The sequence below is a fragment of the Amblyomma maculatum genome, chromosome 1 (assembly GCF_055883805.1).
Source record: "Amblyomma maculatum isolate TAMU_Amacu chromosome 1, ASM5588380v1, whole genome shotgun sequence".
Taxonomy (NCBI): Eukaryota; Metazoa; Arthropoda; class Arachnida; order Ixodida; family Ixodidae; genus Amblyomma; species Amblyomma maculatum.
In genome coordinates this window covers 19070624-19091509 of record NC_139344.1, presented here as the reverse complement: position 1 = coordinate 19091509, position 20886 = coordinate 19070624, and the positions used below count along the sequence as shown (strand labels likewise).

The 20886-nt window shown below is 43.9% G+C and overlaps 1 protein-coding gene and 1 long non-coding RNA gene across 2 annotated transcripts; both read right to left on the bottom strand.

The window, feature by feature from the left end:
• Window positions 1–201: 201 nt before the first annotated feature.
• On the bottom strand, window positions 202–9746 carry LOC146201899 (uncharacterized). Its single transcript, XM_084599678.1, has 4 exons — window positions 9705–9746; window positions 5571–5710; window positions 2895–3379; window positions 202–548 (listed from the first exon to the last, which is right to left on the bottom strand). Exons 1-4 carry the CDS (start codon window positions 9744–9746, stop codon window positions 202–204), a joined length of 1014 nt encoding a protein of 337 aa, XP_084455804.1.
• Window positions 9747–14619: 4873 nt separating this feature from the next.
• On the bottom strand, window positions 14620–19695 carry LOC146201898 (uncharacterized). The gene is made up of 3 exons (XR_014701845.1): window positions 19610–19695; window positions 17880–17965; window positions 14620–14768 (listed from the first exon to the last, which is right to left on the bottom strand). It is a non-coding gene; the product is annotated as an uncharacterized LOC146201898 (long non-coding RNA).
• Window positions 19696–20886: the final 1191 nt, after the last annotated feature.

The following is a 20886-nucleotide window of genomic DNA, read 5'->3' as shown; positions in this document are numbered from 1 at the left end:
CCTTATAAAATGAATTGGAAGCTAATGCTGTATTTTTATTACATAGTCTTTGGGAATTATTATTTAAAAACTGTGGTGGTGAAAATTTATAAGTTGATTTGTGTATGCAACAGGTCAGATTAAATTTGCAGAACGTTTCATTTTGTTCTCCCCCTTTCCAACAGAGCAGGAGAGAGGCAAGATCAATTCACAATTGTGCACCTAACTGTAATTATGACTTGGTCCGTTATGAACACTATGCACATTAATGCTTACATGAGCACCACCGAAGCACGTCGGGTAGCTCTGCTTGAGCAGGCCAAAAGCAGCTTTGTAGCTCTCGGTGCTTTGAGAGCTGTGCAGCAGGACCGCTAGCGGCAGCGCTCCAACCACGGTCGCTGCAAGCACCAGCGTTACGCTGCTTTGGGACTCATCGCATGAGGCTGTGCTGTCGATGAATATAATCTCCTTGGCAGAAGTCAGCCCTTGCGTCCTCTTCATTATTTGGGTGACTATAAGAGCTGCCCAGCTGGTACCATCTTCAGATTTTGTGATCCTGACATCGATCCCTGCGAAAGGTGACACGTGCTTTTAACCTTGTACTATCGACTGTGTCAATGCTTCATGTGACGTAACCAGAACACTATTTTCGTACAAAATAATAGAGACCTTTCTTTAGATCCAAGCAGGGAGGTAGAAAATAAAAGCAAAATGCAATGAGAAGGCAAACATTAATTAAAAACATGAAATAAAATTGCAGTATACGACAAATGCATTTTCTAAAATATGCTATAAAGTTTGTTGCCAATGGTAATCAATACCATTTGTAGAGGTAGAGCTTGCCACTCGGAAATTGTTCTTAGAAAGTGAAACTTGAGAGCATTAGTATGCATTAAGTGTGGTGTTCATCTGTGATTATGATGACAACAATTTCTGAATTTTTCTAAACCTTTAGGTAGGTATATACAGGCCAAGAGAGATGCCTAGTATGGCATGATTTCATTGTGGAGAAAGGGTAAGGCTGACAGTCACTGAAATGAAGGAAAGCATTAGGGAGAATATATCATCTCCTAATTTGTGGTGTTGATCAATGCAATTATTTCTTTTGCCTGAAAGATAATATATTAGAGAGTAGAAATGTGTTCACAAATGACTATATGGGGAAGGCAGCAATTGTGCGAGAACCGCCTGTGCTTCTGTGATATCAGGAGCAGTAAGACCCTCTTTGGTCCCACCCTTGTTGTGTAGCAAATGGCCTCCGTTTAGGTTATTTACTTATTTTTGACCGGAAATAATGTGGTGCCTGCATTAAATTAACACATGAAAATAGAATGAAGTGTAAATAATAGGTGGTAATGAGAAATTTTATTTCGGATTCTCAAATGAAAGCAGTAGTAAATGCAGCATGAAATTATGTAAATATTCTGAGACACAAAACATTGCTGTTATACTACATGACAAACCTGTAAGCTTCAATTCCGTGTGTAAGAAAGACTCCAAAGCATAATTGCTATCTGGCTAACACTACGACCCATTACTACAGCAACAACCAGATGGGCAGGGATATTTTTGAAGCTTACTGCATTGCTAAGAAGCCGGTCACATGTGTAGCATAACAGTCTTTTGTGTTACAAGGAAATGAGATAGCCTTCATTGATAAGTGCCTTTCATTGCAGCATAATCCTTGATGTTTTGTTTTGGTTTCGCACATTTCACCGTATATACTTTCTAATAAATCTTAGTTGTTAGACAGCACCCGTGTCGTCCTCTCCTTTCTCTGTCCTTTGTCTATTTTGCACTTTTCCACAATGTGAACTACTTTTAACCCACCCAATACAGTTTACTGTTTATCATGGCTTTCCACACATAATTTTTAAAACCGATTTTTAATAGGGCGCCCTTGCTCAGCAGATATGCGTATATAATTGAGGGCTTTGTAGAGCTGTGCATGTAACAAAAGTCAGAAGTCTCTGGAATCATGGAAAACACGCAGAGGAATTTCTTTTTTTATTTTGATAGTGTGGTTGATTGAATTGGGAAGTTTTTCATAAATGATATTTTAGATGTCGGATCATTAAACAGGACACAAAAAAGACGAAATAATTACTGTTTGTGCTATCCAGGAGTAAGGTTTCACTGCTGGCAAACAGTTATCAAGCTAATGACTGCAAACACCTTTTATAGGCTATTGTACACTTTCTTTTATGCCTTGTTTGCACCGTATCATTCTTATGGTGCATTCACCCTTTTTTTCACCTTCATATCACGAGATTTTGCATTTCACTTAGTATAAGCCATGTTCACCTTATCCAGCAAGTAACATGGCAATCATATGGTGTCTATGAGGCTGTGAGAAATTCATGGTTTTGAATCTTAGCCATTCAATCTTTTTTCTGGGGTATTTTATGTGACGCAGTACAAACACAGACATGTCACTTTATATTGCTCCTGCCAACTTAACATGTTATACCCACTATCAACTCTCACAGGCTAGATGCATGCTCATGACAAGTTTAAGATATGAAAATATTCACTGCAGCTTGTAACGCTAAAACATTAAATACCACATGAAATCAGTGGGATTTGTCTACATTGCATTTTCATGCACCAGGCCTATTACTATGTTAGCGGCTCCTGTGGCAGGCACAATGTTCACGAGACAGAGAACTGACTGTTTGGCCTGCAAATCTCAAAGTTCCAGGTATTGAAAAGTGGAGACTAACATGGCCATTGCTCCGAAGCTTTATGGTTAAAGCCTGACGTGGCCTCTAGAAGGGAAAAGAAAACTGTAATGCAACATCAGATGTCGGCCTTTCCAGGCTGCAACAACGTTATGGATTTATGCCCTGAGGCTATAAAATCGCAAAAAAAAAATTTCTCCATCACATAGTACTGTTGAGCATATTGCAACTTACCGTTATGAAGATAGGCTGGTGCCTTTTCAGCCAGCTTAGTCAAAGGATCTGCAGTACTGCCAAAGTGTTCCTTCCGCCAGACCCGGTACCAGTTGTAGACTGTGTTGGCACTCGGGTTTACAGCACCACTCGCCAGTTTTTCTAGCCCGTCATCCTCTACTTCCAGCTTTCGTTGGTGTAGTGCTATGGCCTCTGCTGGGCTGTGGCCATCATTAAAGTAGGAATGAAATGCTGCCTGAGTGTCAGACGTGCTCCGCAGCAACCGCAGGCCATCCGCGCAGTCAGTAGCATGATTATGGTCATCCATGACCCTGATGACAGCAGGCAGCGGCACAGTTCGCTTCAAGAAGCCATCCCTCTTCTTTGTGTCCTTTGTGACTTTCTTGACTTTTATGTCAACGAAGGCTGGGCAGTTTGTAGCGTTCCGGCCAGCAGTCTTGTTGCGACTGCTATGCTGGCATCTCCACCTTTTGTGGAATACAATCCTAGGGAAAAAATGGGGGGCTATAAGAATGGCTTCAAAATAGTCACAAGCAAAAGCTATGGGAAGTATGGTTTGACATGCTTTAGCAAGGTTGTAGAGGGGGTTTGCATTAGGGGGATGCTCAAGCTTCACCTTAAGAGGTAAAAAGCAAAGCCTCAATTGCCTGCGAAGTTCTCGGCGAATAACCATGCATTACACCAGTGTTGAGTGCTTTATGGTACGGTTAAAAAATATTCTTATAGCAGCTGTCCATAGGCCACTATTAGGATACAAAACCCAATTTTTTGAATCAATGAAAACTTTGTTGTCAAGCCTCCATTCAATGCAAGGAGCCTTCTTAGTTATGGGTGATGTGAATATCAATATGCTTGGTGAAGATTCATCTTCTGAGTGCCTAGAAACCATACTTCGCGCTTCCACTTGTTCGAATATAATTTCCTTGCCTACCCATGTTACCGATACCGGTGCCACACTTCTAGATATCTGCATTACCAATTGTACATTGTGACCAGTGCTTATCAGGTGTGCTTTCCCTTTATATCAGTGACCACATCCCAGTTTTTACATGTATCCCGACATGTATTAATGACGTGCAATTTGCCTCTTTCACCGAAACTGGTCATGTACGCTGATGACACAAATATTTTTTTCTCCGCACAAACCTTTACCAAATTGAACACTGTCATAAATAGTTATTTGAGCAAACTTTGAATGTTAAAAATCCTAAATGTATTATTTCGAGCCTCATAACAAAGTCTGTGACACTGAGCTAGTCCTACACTTTCAAGGTGCAGCATTGCAGTGTGTGACTTCAGAAAAAATTGTAGGCGTCTGGTTTGAAGAAACCATGTCGTGGAACACACATGCTAGCAAGTTGGCGATAGAATTAAGCAAAACAGTTGGCTGTCTCTATAAGCTGAGAGGATTACTTCCAGTAAAGCTCAAAAAAGCAATATGTTTTGCTAATTTCTACTCTAGTCTTTCATATTGCATTTTAGTTTGAGGAGCTACAACCATCCATAATTATAATAAACTAGAGCGGCTACAAAAAAAGGTGCTACGAATTCTTGACAACTTTTATGGAAACCCTAGCCAGCTATTTACTGATCGCTTGTTTACTAAACATCATATGCTTAAAGCAACTAAATTATATGATTACAAACTGTCTTTCTATATGCATAAATGTACCCCTCCAAATGATACACACATCCCTTGCATGCTTACAGCTTACGTAGGGAAGTAAAACCAGTGCCACATACACGAAAAAAAATTATGGCCGGGCCACTCTTGACTACCGCATACCATCACTTTATAATAAAGCCCACATTGACTTTACTGCTCCACCTAGCTACGAATCAACAAATTTTATGATGAGGCAATGAATATTACTGTGATGTTCGTATTCATTTATGATATCTGATGTGTGTATAATTCTTTAGGAAGTGTAAACGCTGCTTTTGCTCTCATGTTCATATCCATTTTTATTGTGCTGTGAAATGCACTGCGAGATGCTGCCTGTAGGCCCAGTCAAGCTGTCTGTGGTAGCTTTTTCCATGGGGGACTTGTAGGTTGGAAATAAATTGGAAAGTAGAATGCCCCACCACTTTTTATTATGCTTTTTATATATTTTTACTTTAAGTGTGTTTTGGGGGAAAGTAAGGTGCAGGTTTTCGGTGGGCATCTGCACCAGGTCATACTGCCGTTTCATTCTGCGATTGTTAATAATAATAAGTGGTTTATGGGAAAAGAAAGTTGCAGTATTTGTCTTTTTCTGTGGACACCTAAAAATAAAGATTAGTTTTTGGCGTAAGAAAAGTGCGGTATGTCCACTCAAGGTCATTTGGATGATGCCAGGCGAATTCAAAGTTGCATCCCAAGAAGTAGAGCTTACAATCTAAAAATATAAATTTACATTCCAGCATAACTAAGCAGACTTTTGTTTCAATTCATATATTAGAAAAATGATACATTGAAATTACACTATACTCATTTATTCTTCATTTAAGAAGCCACATTAACTTGTGCATTATGATGCTGGGCCATCAACAAATTGAATGCACAGATACTATCACACAAAATGAAACAACCAAAAACTTTCAGTTCAGTAGAGAGAACATTGGGTGTAAGCAAAATTAGTTAATCAAGAGAAAACTACAAGGAACGAGCACATGCCAAGTCAGGTAGTAAAATACCTTTTAGGATCGGCCACTTCCCAGTCGACTACCCACGACGTACTCGTAGCATTGCTGTAGCTGCTCAGCCACTCGTACGCGTCCCCATCAGTGTTGAGGGCGACACGAAAGCATTTGACGTTCTCTTCTGCTGCAGCGCACTACGACAATGAAGCCGGTAATGCAGGCAAAAAGTTCAGCAGAAGCCAAGAGCGCGCGTACGGCGCTACACGAACGAAAAATTCAGCAGCAGCCCGAAGCGTGCACAGTTCAGCAGAAGCCAAGAGCGCGCGTACGGCGCTACACGAACGAAAAATTCAGCAGCAGCCCGAAGCGTGCACACGCGACGTTACCCGGCAGGTAGGCAGTGAAGCGCACAAACGACGTTACAGGGCAAAAAACGTTCAGCAGCAGAACGTCCAGAAGCGCGGCGACAAAAGGCGCGCGCGCGCAACACCCAACAAGCGAGAGGTGCAGGGAGCAGGACGTCCAGAAGCGCGGCGACAAAAGGGGCGCGCGCGCAGCACCCAATGAGCGAGAGGTGCGGGGAGTGATAGCCGCTGGCCGGAACAGCCCGCTTTCTTCGTCTCTTCTGTCATTTGTCTCTCGCGGAGCCACCGTCCCAAGCAAACCCAAATACGCAGCCGGGACACTGTGGCCGAGCTTGTCAAGGCAGTGTTATTGTGATTTGCAGGCGCCTTCTAGGCAGACGAAGTGACCATGTGCTAGTATTTCGTGAGCCTCAGCGATGAGAACAGAAGCGATACACTGAAAAACTCTACGTACACGGCGTGCAGCGTACGGACCCGCACGCCGTACCGATGGGGATTGGGTTCAAGGCGCACAAGAGAAGCGTTGCTGCCAGCCGAGGAAAATGAGCGACGTTGGCATCTATTTTCTGTTTTCTCCCAGAAAATTATGCATGGAACGCATCGAGAGTTACAAAGTTTCGGATGCTTACAACTACTTTGAGTCGAGTAAGCTGACGGCGATTTTTCTCGCTCATAAATAGCGCTCGTACCGCGTACGAATAGTCCGCTCGAAGCATCATAGCATAATCGGAGGATTCTTCACACCGAGCGGCAAATGAGCGTTCTTGGTAAGCACGAAGCACCTCGCTAGCGTCGAGCGGCTGTATGGTTAAGATGATTTAGGTCAGTGTGGCAACGGTAGCCTTGACACCGCACGGTTTGCGTATCATTGCGTTATTGGTTGAGATCAGAACGCTGCGCATCTGTTATATTTGCTTTGTTCGTGGGCGGCTGTCGTCGATAAAGGTAGCAATTTTATTACGGGTAGTCGCGCTGTTAGCTTGCATTACAATTACGAGCTGCAGCGGCCACTGTGGTTCCGTGAGTTCCGGTAAAAACGTCCCAGGAACAAATGGCCCCGGATAAAACCTCTCCAAACAGATGCAATGAAACGTACTGCAACGTCGAGCTTTCCCCTTGCCTGGTGCTTGGCTTATCAGCGATGAATTACGCTCATTGTAATCAACTTTCACTGTTTTTATCTTACATTGTGTTCATTGTTTTAGCGAACATTATGTATATTTTGAACCCCGCCGTTTTATTTATTTTTTTTTTTACGTTCTGTAGTTCTGTTTACTAAAAACGTAGACTGAGTTTCCTTGTGTCTAGCCGTCATAATGTATGCTACAGTGCTTTTTTCTACCCGTCCGCTTGAAATTTGCAAAACATGGCACTGATGCCGTGTGTTCGCAAAGAAAAAGAAAAAAAACGTTATGGCGCCGAAATTTGTGCTGTCGAGGGCAAACACGTCTCTCGAATGTGTAATATTAGCCGGGTGATTAGACCTATATTAAAGAGCGATATTTCCCAGTTTGGAAACTGGGAACTATGCACTGTATAATACTCGCTGGATGTTATAGTGGTGGGGCTTTTTTTTTTTTTTTGCAATGCTTTCTCGCCAAGCCTTCTCCAGTTCCTGTAAACCTGTAAAACACCCAGGGCATACTGCCCAAACAATAGTTGCATCTATTCTAAAAAAAAAGAAAAAAAAAAGGCGTCCAATAAGATGTTCAATTTTTCGCGGAGTGAGTTCCGGGCAGATTTTCAGCCAATTTCTTCGGTGACATTTTTTCCTAGGGGCCGCTTCCTGATAGGACCTTTCTGGACGATTATTCCGGGGCTATATATTTCAGGGACCTTTTTTTCGGGACTGTATCTTCTGAGGAACTCTTTTCTGGGGCCGTTTTTACCTTCACCCGTGATTCCGTAGTTAGGGCGGCCCAGTTCGGTCTCGGCCACTGTGACCGCGTTTCAATGTAGGATAAACCCCACAACTCGCATTCACAATCAGCCGCTGTGAATACAAATAAAAGCGCTCGGCATAAATACAAAATGCAGCTCCAATCCAAATCAGTAGCTGTCAACGTGAAGTGGCAATCTTCATCAGGAAGTAGATTAAAATAATTTGGAGTGAACGCGGCGAAGTTTAGCCATGCAATATGGTACATCACGGATCGAGGAGTGCTACACAGATCACTTGCGTAGCAGCTCACTGCGCTTACATACACAGCGAAAAAACGGGTTTGAGGAACAGTTTACAAAGGTAAAACATCTACGCATGCTCCAACAAAGAAACGCGCAGGTACGTATGTTACCTGCGCACCCGCGCCCGCACTAGCACTAAAACAGTACCAAGATCCCATCACGCGTCGTAAAAAGGCCGAACTCGAGATATTCGCGACCTTTGATCCGGTAGACCGCTCTGGCGTAAAGGTGAATAAGTTTCAGCTTAGCCGTGACGAAGTATTTGCCACATATTCGATGAGCAGGCGTCGGTATCCAGCCTTGGCGCTCACCGCGGCGGCCCACCACTGTTTACGGCGACCATTGTCGGCAAGAAACCTATGCAAGCTTACTAAACTTCCTCTTGTGTGTCTTTCAACACGTCATATCGACGCGATTAGTCGGCATGGTGCTCTGCATTCCCCGGCAGCAGCAAGCCATCGCACAATCACGGTAGGCAAAGCGACTGAAGCGTGTTTTTGCCTACCACGCGAAAGTCACTAACGACGACAGCGCCACCGCATTTTTGTGACGTAGCCGGAGTGAAGGAGGTCTATAGCATAGAGTTCCTTACACTAACTAGAGGGAAAGCTGAGGGCGCTGCACTTCAGCCACCATGGGCGCGCTAAGAATCATGGGCCGGTGTGCTACTTGTTGCGGGACAGTCGGTTTTTCTCGGGTACGTGGAGTGGCGTTACTGCAATGTTTCTTTTTTGTTATCATCATCATCTGAAGGTGCGTACATAGACCGCGAAAGCCATAGTAGCGAAGGCGCAAAAGCAGACGTCGCCAATAAATGTTTTTTGTTTCCCGAAACGCCACTAAAAACTTCCTTAAGTGATTGCACAACGATAAATATTTTCATAACATTTTTTTTGTTTCAAAGTGTGCCTATTAACTGTGAAATATTGGTATTTGTGCTGCTCAAAACTAAGCCAATAGGAGAAAGGGTCATCGCTTATATTGGATAAATCTCACACTGGCATTCTGTTTCTCTCTCTTTTTGCAATTTATAGTCACAATATTCAATCTTAGGACATTATTTACGGTAGAACAACGTTTATCTTTGCATTACTTTTAGCCAAAAGTTGTAGTTCTGCACTCGGTAGCTCTCCGGCCCATGATGCTTTGAGCGCCCATGGTGGCTGAACTGGCCGTCTGGAAACTCCATGTAAACTCCCATAGACGGCAGCCCAGCTTTCCCTCTAGGTAAGAGTAAGAAACTCTATGGTCTATAGGGAGCTTGCATGAAACGATGCATGCTGGGTATAATCCGCCATGATGTTGTCGCTGGCAGCAGACGGCGGGAAGCGCAGCCAGGCTGAATGGAGCGAATGCCTTGTCATTTTCGACGGTCCACCGAGCAAACAAGCGGCTTTTCATGCGCTGTCCTTACGTGCGTGCAAGATCTTGTAAGATATCAGTGAGGAACGTACGCGTCGACGCTGTGCCCGAAAAATCGGGCGCGCTGAAGAAAGGCAAAGCAGTGCGGCGCGGACCTGTCCACGCTAGGCGCAGACGACTGGCTGTACTATGCGTCTGGACCTGTGGCCGCCCGTCGACATTGCCGCATCGCCGACATTCATGACTTCTAGTTCTGGCGAGTAGTTTGATACTTTGCCGGACTAGCGTCGGTCTCCGAGTGTTGGCCCATGCGAGCCATTCGAGTCGGCAACGCTAGAGGGATCCTTTGCCTTACCGCACTCGTGCATACGTACTTTTGGAATTGTGAAGAACCCGCAGTCGGCCTGTCTGATCGCGCCAGCATCGTCTGCGCGCACTACGCGACCATGCAAACGAGTGTGAGTGACGTGCTGCGTCGTCTGCTGCCAGCGACAACATCATGGCGGATTACACCCAGCATGCACATGGCGGAAGTAGAATGCTGGCGAAGGCTGGGCCCAAAAGCGGTTTAGCGGTACCGCAGCATAGTCACAGGTCGGGGGGCCAACCACTCAGATTAGGAAATTATACTACTACAAATTAAAAAGTATCAATCAACATACACAGAATAGGCATTTTGATAGCTTCGCTTTGGAATGAGGTAAGGTATTTTATAAAGACATTCAATTTTTTAAAAAAATCTTGCAACACTCTGATCGCCCCACCCCCTTGATTTTGCATTGGCCAGGCGGCGCTGCCAGAGGTAACCAAGGCAACGGAGATAACGAAGCTGACGAAGCACGAAACTGTTTCTTATCGCTGTCTGCTGCTCGTCTGCTGTGGTGCGGGCCTTGGTACGCCCGGGAAAGCGTAATTTAGTTCGCAGGTCTGAAAATGTCCCTTTTGCGAAGATTTCGACGTCCTTGCTGGTCGCTGCTCTGTCGCCGTTTGGTGAGATTTAATATCCCCCTGCAGCCGTGTTTTTTTTGGTTTCGTCCCCTTCGTCGTGCGGGCAGTGCGAAGTCTTTTTGCAGCATTGTATTGCAGCGCTTAGCGTTTTATCGCAAGATGAGCCCGCACAAAGTGAGGAAGCGATGCTCTGTGGCACGTTGCGACAGCGTGGACTCAACCGTCGGGTGCTTACCGCTTCCCGGCTGACTTTCACCAATGAGCAGATCTGGAGGTTGCACATAGACTCAATGTATGCTTTAATGCTCCTGTGTTAAGCACGTTTGTTGATGCTAAAGCTGTCTGGACTCGTGCAACCTTGAAATAGCCTTGAAAACTGCTGTATACTTTCTGCCGAAGCATTTAAATGTGAAGAATGATCCCAGTGCTCTATGCTCCTCGTATGTTTTGATGCACCTACTAATTCATGACATTTTTATTTCAACTGCAGCTGTCATAGCTTTGTTTTCTGTACATGCATGTTCCTTATCTGGTGATGTTTTGTGGCAGGCACTTCAAGCCTTTTCCATGCCTCGGCTGTGATCACATTGAGATGATAGCCCGCTTAAACAGCGCTACTGTTTGTGCTGTCTGCGACATGCATTTTTATTGTGATTTGTTGCTGTGTTTTATTGGTTGATGCAATACACTATGGATATGAAAACCATAATTGTTCACTTGGTACACTCTGTTGCAAACTGGGCACGACTGCCCCGTTGCACCAGTGTTTCTGGACCGCACATTACTGTGCTGAGGGACAAAGTAAATGGCCAAATTACTTGCATGACTTGCAGCAGTATTTGTGTTATGAATTTGCATGCGTGGTCTCTATTTGGAAGTGTTGCTGCCTTTCTATGCCGCTACCTTTGCCAACCACTTTCATTGTGCCTGGAGCAACTGCTTATAAACAAGGGCGTAAATAACAAAAACTCGAGTTCTTTTAGATGGCAAAGGTTGGCGCGCGCTGAAAGGCAACAACCTTCAAAAGATGCAGGCTAGTCAATGCAACGCGGCGGTTTTTTTAAATTCACTTGTTTATAATTCGCGCCAAAGTAAACGTAAGCGTGACGTCATTTGACGTCACCGCCCCCCCCCCCCCCCATTTTCATTCGTCGCTGGAGCTCATGAGCCGCCATGTTTTGTACGTATAGGCGTCTATGGAGCCTTCGCTACCATAATACATATACCTTGCATGCATGCATCGCTTCATGCAAGTTCCCTATAGACAAACGCCGTATTCACAAACAAATGGAGCGCTCGCGACCCCGCCGCAGACTGGGGGTGAAATGTATAGGCTTGCCACCCATGAGAATATGTGGAAGCGAAAGATTTCAAAGCCATTTTATGTCTTCACGGGGGCACCTATGATTTTGTTTTTGATATAGAGCAACTACAAACATCCTAGAAGAAACTGTGAAAATATGAAATGCCATTTCAAAGGCGGAGTATCTATATAACGCTGCGTGACTTATAGGGGTACGAGCTGGTAGGGCCCTTAGAAAACATGTAAACACAACTTACCGCAGTATCTTTCTTGTTTAGTACAGTACCAATGAAGGCTGCTTATCATTAAATGTTGGCGAGTGCTTTGAATAAATGTGTGACAAAGTATGCTGAGTCATTCCGCGGGTAATCTATCTTTAAACGCCGCTAAAATATGTGTTGTGAAGCCGTACATACCTCACACACGCTCGCTATGCGCTGGGTGCTTCTCCCAATCGCGGAAGCTTCTCGTATACAGCTGCCGTATGTACTAAATTTTCTTAATACCTTTTATTGAAAGTAAGCAGCCTATAGACAAAACTACATTCAAAAGGCATTTTTAAACTTCGAAAGGAAACGGTCCATTGTAGCGGACGGCGGCGCAGCCGACGCTCTATTCGATCGCAGACGACGCCGGCGACTGCGAATGACATTCGTATTAGCAGACGGACTGTTCGTCGTCTGCTGTTGTGCACGGTTCGTTTTTCGTGCCGAGCGATGACTACTTTTCGCTTAAAAGCTTGTATCATTTGAGCGGCCGCCTTTAAAGGGGCCCAAAACAGCCTTAGCGATACAGTTTCCCTATGCCTAGTATGTGAAAGAATGTCGATGTAAGATAACCTTCCCGCAAAAATTTTTTAAATGCGGCATTTGGAAGCAGAGTTATTTGCAATCAAATTTTGAATATCTGCGCCTTCGCGGCTTTCCTCCTCTTTTCAACTTTTTAGCGCGCGCAAAGGCTGGCCCTCCTCCAAGGCCTCGCCCACTGACACGTCACAACTGACGCATCTCCGCTTTTACTTTTTTTGCTTAGCGCCACACGCCGCAACTTCCGTTTTGTCGCGCTTGCTTGCCGACGCGCCGCCGGGGGCCTCTTGTCGTCTGCTTCATCGTCATTGCCCTTCGGCAAGAACTCGCAAGTTTTGTTGCCACGCTATACATCCCTGGCGTTGACCTCACCTTTGATTTTGTGTTACGTCGTGTGCGCGACGGGTGCAGAACAGTTCTGGGCTAGACTGGTCACTCTCTTGAGTTCGCGAAGGCAGTTATCGAAGCGCTGAATTGTTGTTGACGGGACATGAGCGGGAGGTTGTTACAGTGTGCAGTCCCTGGCTGCGAAGGTATTGCTAGTGACGGCAGGAAAAACATTCTGCATCAAGTGCTTCAAAACGCCAACCTCCGGAAACAGTGGCTACAGATCATCGGATAGCCAGCATCGGTGAAGACAGCGTTTATCTACGTTTGGTTTACCCGGATATGTGGTTCGCGATTTGGGGATCCCAACAAGACTGAGTCTGCGTGAAGGAGCGGTACCAACGCTGTTTCTTCCAACCCTGCCGGTAAGTGTAAAATGAAAAGATTGTGATAATATTAGCTTTAGACGCGTTATCACAGTACAGAGTGGATTGTTTTTTTTGTTTTTTTTTTTGTTTTTTTTAACTCAGGCGATCTTGCTCGGCGTTGTGGCATGCATATAGCAAGATTTGTCATGATCACTGTGAACTACACTGCTCAAAATAAACCAGTGGCGAGCTTACGATGGGATTTTATTTTTTTTTTTAATGTTATGCTAGTCGACCCCACGCACCAATGCACCCATATAAGCCGTATACTATCGTCGGGGTTCAGCAGCGGATTCTTCAGCGGCGTGTACTTGTGGGGGTCGAGTCCCATCTCGGTACTCATTCGCCGAAGTCGCTTTTCAAGCTCGGGGTCCATAATATCCGTACCGCAGCAAGGGCATGAGATCTTAGCGAAAGACTAGAAATTTAGAATCGAGATCGCAGAGAGCGGTCTTCCGGGCGTTGCGGAGGGAAACTTTCTCGTGCACCTTGCCCGAACCTTGAAACCTCCGTGTTTAGGTTCCTCTTGCTTTTGACTATATGATGCCCCTTCGTGAAAGATAACGATCGATTGTAAAGAAAAAAAAAAAGAAGGAAGGGGATGAGGAGAAGGGGACTGCGTAGTTGTGCGCTGTCATGTAGTTTGTCAGCCGCGGTTCGGCGTCAGCTGACTGCAACGACGAACACGCGCGCCGACAGGAAGCAAAAAAACTCTGTTCGGTGCCCGATTATTATCGCAGCATGACTCCCGCCCTGTAGCTTTTTTTTTTCTTTTTTATTTTTTTAACGCCGTGTGGTGTTTGTACAGAGCGCACCCTGAAATGTCGCGCGGATGGAGCCGCGTCCAAGTTTACCAACCGAGGCGGCCAGGAATTAGAAACACGTGAAAACCGAGATAGGCGTTGATAAGAAGAAAGAAAAGAAAGTCAGGAATGAAGAGATGGAAACAGAAAAAAAAAAGTGCCAAGAGGCTTTACCCTTCAGAAGGAGGGGGGGGGGGGGGGGGTCGCGAATGAAACGTTATCACTCGCGTGAACTGGCTTAGTCGCTCAAAGTTGTGCCTCTTTATCCCTAAGCGATCAGCTGCCGATCGGAAGTGTAAGAGTTGGTTTTGACAGGAGCATAGACAGGAGTTAACACAACTTAACACAACTAGATTTTTCCTGCGGAAAGGGGGGGGGGGGATTAACCGCAACAAGGGAAGAGGACTTCTCCAAATGGCTCACCGACAGCAATAAGAGCAAGAGCCTTCTCCGGTTACTAACGGAAAAGAATTTGCACGGGTTCTTATAATATGCCTTATGGCAAGCTTGCGTAATAAAAAAAGAAAGAACAGCGCGCGCATGCAGTAGTGCAACGATCGAGTGACACAGTTCGGCACAATGTTACAAGTGGCTCACAAATGCACATTTATTTTTGTCCCAGCTTTTCCAGGAACAGCGGGTGCAGATCATCAGCCAGCTGGATGGAATGGAAGTGGACCTCGCAGGAGATGGGCGTTGCGACTCCCCGGGCTACAGCGCCAAGTACTGCACGTACAACGTTGTTATCATTCAGACTGACCATATTCTACAATGGGAAAAGGTAAGAATAGGAGAGGTAAGGCAATGCTGCGATATGAAAATTGGCAAGCTGCAATTCATATTAACTGTGTGAAGTCAGCTGCAGTGCCCAATAGTGTGAGCATGGGGCCTGGCCTCAACTTAACGAGTCTCAGTGCAGTCTTTAACAAAAGGCGACAATTTCTGCATATTATTAGGAGAAATTATTTTCAGCCTCACCAAGAGTGCCCTTGGCAAGTGCTGCTTGCATGTCTATACATAAAAAGAATCAAATTAATCATTATACAATACAAACAATTGAAATACAAAATGTTTTATCGTTGCAAACTATTGGTGAAGAGAGGTACATTTGCTGACATATATTATTATGTAATGAGTTTTTAATTTCATCTTTCTACAGACCACCACCCAGCTATCTGGACATATTGCAAGAGCAGCAAATTGCCCATACAGCACTACTTTGATGCTTGGTGCATTACTAAAGATGCATGCAGTTGCTTGCTTTAATAATTAGGGCGAATACATGGTAATAACAACATTCTATACTGCATTTAAGAAGTTGGAAGCTGTGAGCAGGTCAAAGGGCCGTGAAGCAATAGAACCATGGATCCAGACAATCACAAGTCTATGTTGCTGCCCTGGGCCAGGGTAATGGTGACCTGATCATCAGCATGTAGCAGCCTGTTGAACCACATACGCGATAAGCGTGATGGCCATGATAGACCATACATCAAATGCCTGCATTAGCTCCTTGCAAACAGGCAATGGATGAGCAGAGGTAATCTGTTTTGTATAGTTTTTTTTTTGTAAAGTTTTCACTTTGATGTTGTTTGGAAGGTGCACGGCTCACACTTGTGGCATTTGTCAACCAATGATAAATTTAAGAGATAGGTAATGCAAATAGAACTTCACAGAAAAAACTTTGTATACATTCGCACAGAACAGGAAGTTCACATATGACATAGCTGAGAAAGAAACCCTTAATGAAGTGAAGAAACAAAATAATGTAAATGTGAGTGCTGAGACTGCAAGATATTTTAATACTGAGGCAGCTTAGTTATAGTATGGAACACAAATACAATGGGATTTTCCATACTGTCCTATACTGACAATTTTAAAGAAGACAAAGTGTAGCATGTTTGCTCGACAACATCTTAGATTTCTTTTCACCGTAATGTAGTAGTACAAGACCTGGGGTGTTTTTGAGAATATGATGCTAAAACTGTTTTCAGCTGCAATGCAGCAGCTGTAAGGAGGTTCAGCATCTACGATTGACTAGAACACATACCAACACTGCAACTCATCAGCCAAATATTTATATATATTTTTTTATGTATATATTTTTAACAGATTCATGTGCTTTCAAGAAGCTGAACTCCATTCTGAAGAACTCCCAGTTTTTGATTGACACTCGACAACTGTCTCCCAAAACCCAAACATCTTCCCTTGAATCTTTTCACAACTTTGTCATCAAGTTTGCTCCCAAATCAATTGCATACTCGGATGGTGGGATGCAAGTAAGGTTTGTTGAATGAAAGAGAAGACTAAGACATTATTTTTCCCTCCAGTGTGACTATGTAGTCCAACTTTTCTGCAAGGCATGTGCAAACAATAAGTCCTTGCATGAAGCTTTTAATGTATGTACATAATATTGTCATTATAAAAGGAACAGAGACCATAGGAAATAGAACACAGTGCGAAAAAGAAAACCAGAAGTTCATATCATTTGTTCCATTTCCTTTCGCTCCTTTTGATTCTTCAACTTGCTAAGCAGCCCATTGGAACTTGCAACTAAGCAGATTGCTTTTAGTTCGTGCTATGGAATAGCCCTGGAGGGCTGAAAAATTGCTTTGTGACCAATTTCAAGCACCTCAAAACAGTCATTCTCATGGTCTAGTGCTGAGGTTTAGAGAAAAAAAGTTCAAAGGTTTTTTTTTTGGTTTTTTTAATGTGAGGAGGGGGAAGCTGCTGTGTTACTGGGCGCATTTGGTGTCTTCTTTTTATGGAAGTTGGGCTTGACTTCAGTCTCTTTAGTGCAGTGCTTGATCTGGAGCTCTCATGTTATCAGGCCAGGTAAAATGACACCCTACAATTGCGATTCACAGGAGTCGATCCTAACATCTGCCAAAAAAAAGTGCCCAACACGTAACTCAATCACAACTTCTGCATAAAGTAGGCACTCAATGCACCTTATGAGCCAGCTGCCACAATACTTCCATCCTGATAGTAAATACACTGCTGTAAAATTAGCTGAACTTATTTTGTGTCTTTCTTTTCGAAACTTGGAACACTTCCATGTGAAAGGTAGTTATCATACATTTGGAGGAGACTGCAGTGCACACTTCTGACATTCAAGGATGCTTCATATAATATGGTAAAAACATATTTGGTAGAATGGTAGCAGTAGCCATTCTGTAATCTCCTTCCATGGAAAAAGTGAGACAGGAGGCTATAGACATACTGCACAGGCCACCAAGGGTCCTCATTGAAAGTCATTGCTGTTATATTAGAATAGGCAGATGGGATGAGATAAAGAACAGTGCACCAGGAATACATACAGACAGAAATGACATGAGCTGAGACACTGCAATGACACAAAGTTGAGGGCAAGCATGGAGGGCTGGCTGGAAAAACACCTCGTCTCTCTTTTGTGCTCCTCATCTTAGTGCAGTCCCAAAGAACTGGAAGTTATCAGCGCAAGTTTCCGACCCCTCTAGAACCATCTCGAATGTCCCGAAGCTAATGTATTGAAACTGAAAGAATGCTCAAGGTTCACTTGATCACTTGGACTAATAATGATCCCTAGAATACAACAGCAGGGAGAACACGGGTGATCCACGATATGAAGTTGTATAGCCCATGTCATACATTCATTTTGCTGCTTGAAGATCATTGCATCACATTCTTAATTTGATATAAAGGTGCTGGGTATAGAAGCTAAATAGAAGCAATCTCTGCTGCAGTGATGTGAATATAATGCATAATGGTTTCTTATAGTAGCCTCTACTTGGCATAATTTTGCTAGTACGCAACAAGAAACATTTTTTTCCAAAGTATGAGAAATTCATTCATATTTACCTTCTTTTTAGGTCACATCTGGCTGTTATTCATTTCAATGAAAATTCTTCTAAGCTCCAGGCAAAGAAAAAGAAAGGAGAGGACGGCTGGAAAGTGAAAATGGCAAAATCAAGAAAAGGCCATTTCAGTGCCGCTCCAGTGAAAATGGAGCATACTTTTTGTAAGTTAAAACTTTGTTTTACTTATATTATTACACAAAAAACTAAGTGAACTGTTGTAATCACGATGACTATTTCACGCAGCGTACGTCCAGAGGCTCCTCCAGGATGCGGAAAAACGGTCTCAGGGCTCTTCACACACAGACACAGCTGCAAGCATAGCTTCAGAGCGCCACCTTATGACTGATGCCTATGAAAGACCGTCAAAAGAAGAACTAATTGCTGCACACAGGCACAGATTTGTGCTTCATCATGACTATTCAATTGCACAGCACAACTGTCAGTATACTTAACCCAAATGCTCAACAGACTGGCATCAGCGAGGCACAGCATTGGCCGCTGGAGCCAAAACAATTGTTTCAATATGTTTGCTGCGACTAACAATAACTGGAGCGCAGTTTCATATGGCTTTTTTTGTCGTAGTGAGTGCAGTCTTGTACCCATGTCTGTGTGTTTCGCTTCTGGCTGCGGCCAAGCAAACGTGCACACAAAACATGTTGCTGTTTGCTTATCCCGGCAACTCAACATGGTGTGCGATCGCTTGCAGGCCCTTCAAGTATTGAATCAAAGCTGCCGCTTGAAACAAAAAGAAAAGACAGAGCAACTGTGGGTTCAGGGTGTGTGTAAAGCTAGATAGCGAATAATTATGCCGATCAGAGTAGTTCAGCTTCTTGAGGTCAAGCTGGAAGTAAATGGAAGTAATTAAAGTGAGCCGACTTCACAAGTGACCATGTCACATCTCTCTTTTCACAGGCTCGCTGTTCCGCATCCACAGTTTACAAGACAACAGTGTACTTGCGCTTATTATTATTATTATGTGCGCGATATAATACTGTGTTCTTAGCGGTAATTTATACTGCTGAGCGACTAAGAAAGCACAACGCTTCGCTGCGGAGAGGTTTTTTTTTTTTTTTTTTAATAACGTCAATTGTTTACCCTCAGGACATAATGGAATATGCTCTAGGACTTATCTAGAGAAATTCTGTAGGCCTTCTCTCGAAATAAAGTTGTTTTCTTTGTTTCTTCGGTGCCTCCTCATCACTGCACGTCATGTGAAACCTTGCAAGGGGCAGATACAGCATGCGAATGCTAATACGTGTTTACCGCGGCGTCTTGTATCTCACCGGCCTAACCGCTCAGTAGTGGTGAAACTGCACACGGAGCTTTGATATTGCGGTAACTTTTATTTGCTCGCAGTAAGTTAGGTAAGGGCGCTTAATTCGCTGCTGCTGCGTACAATGCGAACCCGCAATCTGCGCCAGTATCGGGGGCCGAAAGCTGCCAACGCCGGAACATGATACCACGGGTTCGCGCATCGCGCACGGCCAAGCCAGGTAGGTACAGTTGTCTTAGCTAATTTACTATAAGGCAAATGTTTATAACCTACAAACTTACTACGAGGCAAAATGCAACCTCCGTGAGTAGTTTCACGCAATCAAGTCAACGGTTAAGACGGTAGGATTTTAATAGCCGCCACAGTAACGATGCATCACAACAATGACTAACTCATTGCACCTGTGAAACCGTCGCTTATCTATGCGCCATGTTCAACCTAGTAAACACATTACTTACCAGCGTATGTTGTCGCCTTGACTTGATCCGAGGTGCGTATTTTGGTTTGGTGGACACAGGAACGGAGCAGCGGTTGCCTCCGAAATTTAAGGCGCAGTGGATTGGGGCCCGACATTTAAAGCACCGACTTAATGTTGTAAACCTGTAAGCCGACTTCGAAGTTCATTTCGCATGGGTGACACAAGAAACGAGAACATTCACAGGCGGAAAGTGCCCCGCAAGTACACTGCAAGGAACTGAAACGAGATCGCCGCTCGCGACCGCGCCGCGATTGCCGTGGTGCCTGCGCGAAGGGCAAAGATGCGCGCGTGCGCGCGCGCATCTTTGTCAACCAATGATAAATTTGTCAACCAACGATAAATTTAAGAGATAGGTAATGCAAATAGAACTTCACAGAAAAAACTTTGTATACATTCGCACAGAACAGGAAGTTCACATATGACATAGCTGAGAAAGAAACCCTTAATGAAGTGAAGAAACAAAATAATGTAAATGTGAGTGCTGAGACTGCAAGATATTTTAATACTGAGGCAGCTTAGTTATAGTATGGAACACAAATACAATGGGATTTTCCATACTGTCCTATACTGACAATTTTAAAGAAGACAAAGTGTAGCATGTTTGCTCGACAACATCTTAGATTTCTTTTCACCGTAATATAGTAGTACAAGACCTGGGGTGTTTTTGAGAATATGATGCTAAAACTGTTTTCAGCTGCAATGCAGCAGCTGTAAGGAGGTTCAGCATCTACGATTGACTAGAACACACACCAACACTGCAACTCATCAGCCAAATATTTATATATATTTTTTTATGTATATATTTTTAACAGATTCATGTGCTTTCAAGAAGCTGAACTCCATTCTGAAGAACTCCCAGTTTTTGATTGACACTCGACAACTGTCTCCCAAAACCCAAACATCTTCCCTTGAATCTTTTCACAACTTTGTCATCAAGTTTGCTCCCAAATCAATTGCATACTCGGATGGTGGGATGCAAGTAAGGTTTGTTGAATGAAAGAGAAGACTAAGACATTATTTTTCCCTCCAGTGTGACTATGTAGTCCAACGTTTCTGCAAGGCATGTGCAAACAATAAGTCCTTGCATGAAGCTTTTAATGTATGTACATAATATTGTCATTATAAAAGGAACAGAGACCATAGGAAATAGAACACAGTGCGAAAAAGAAAACCAGAAGTTCATATCATTTGTTCCATTTCCTTTCGCTCCTTTTGATTCTTCAACTTGCTAAGCAGCCCATTGGAACTTGCAACTAA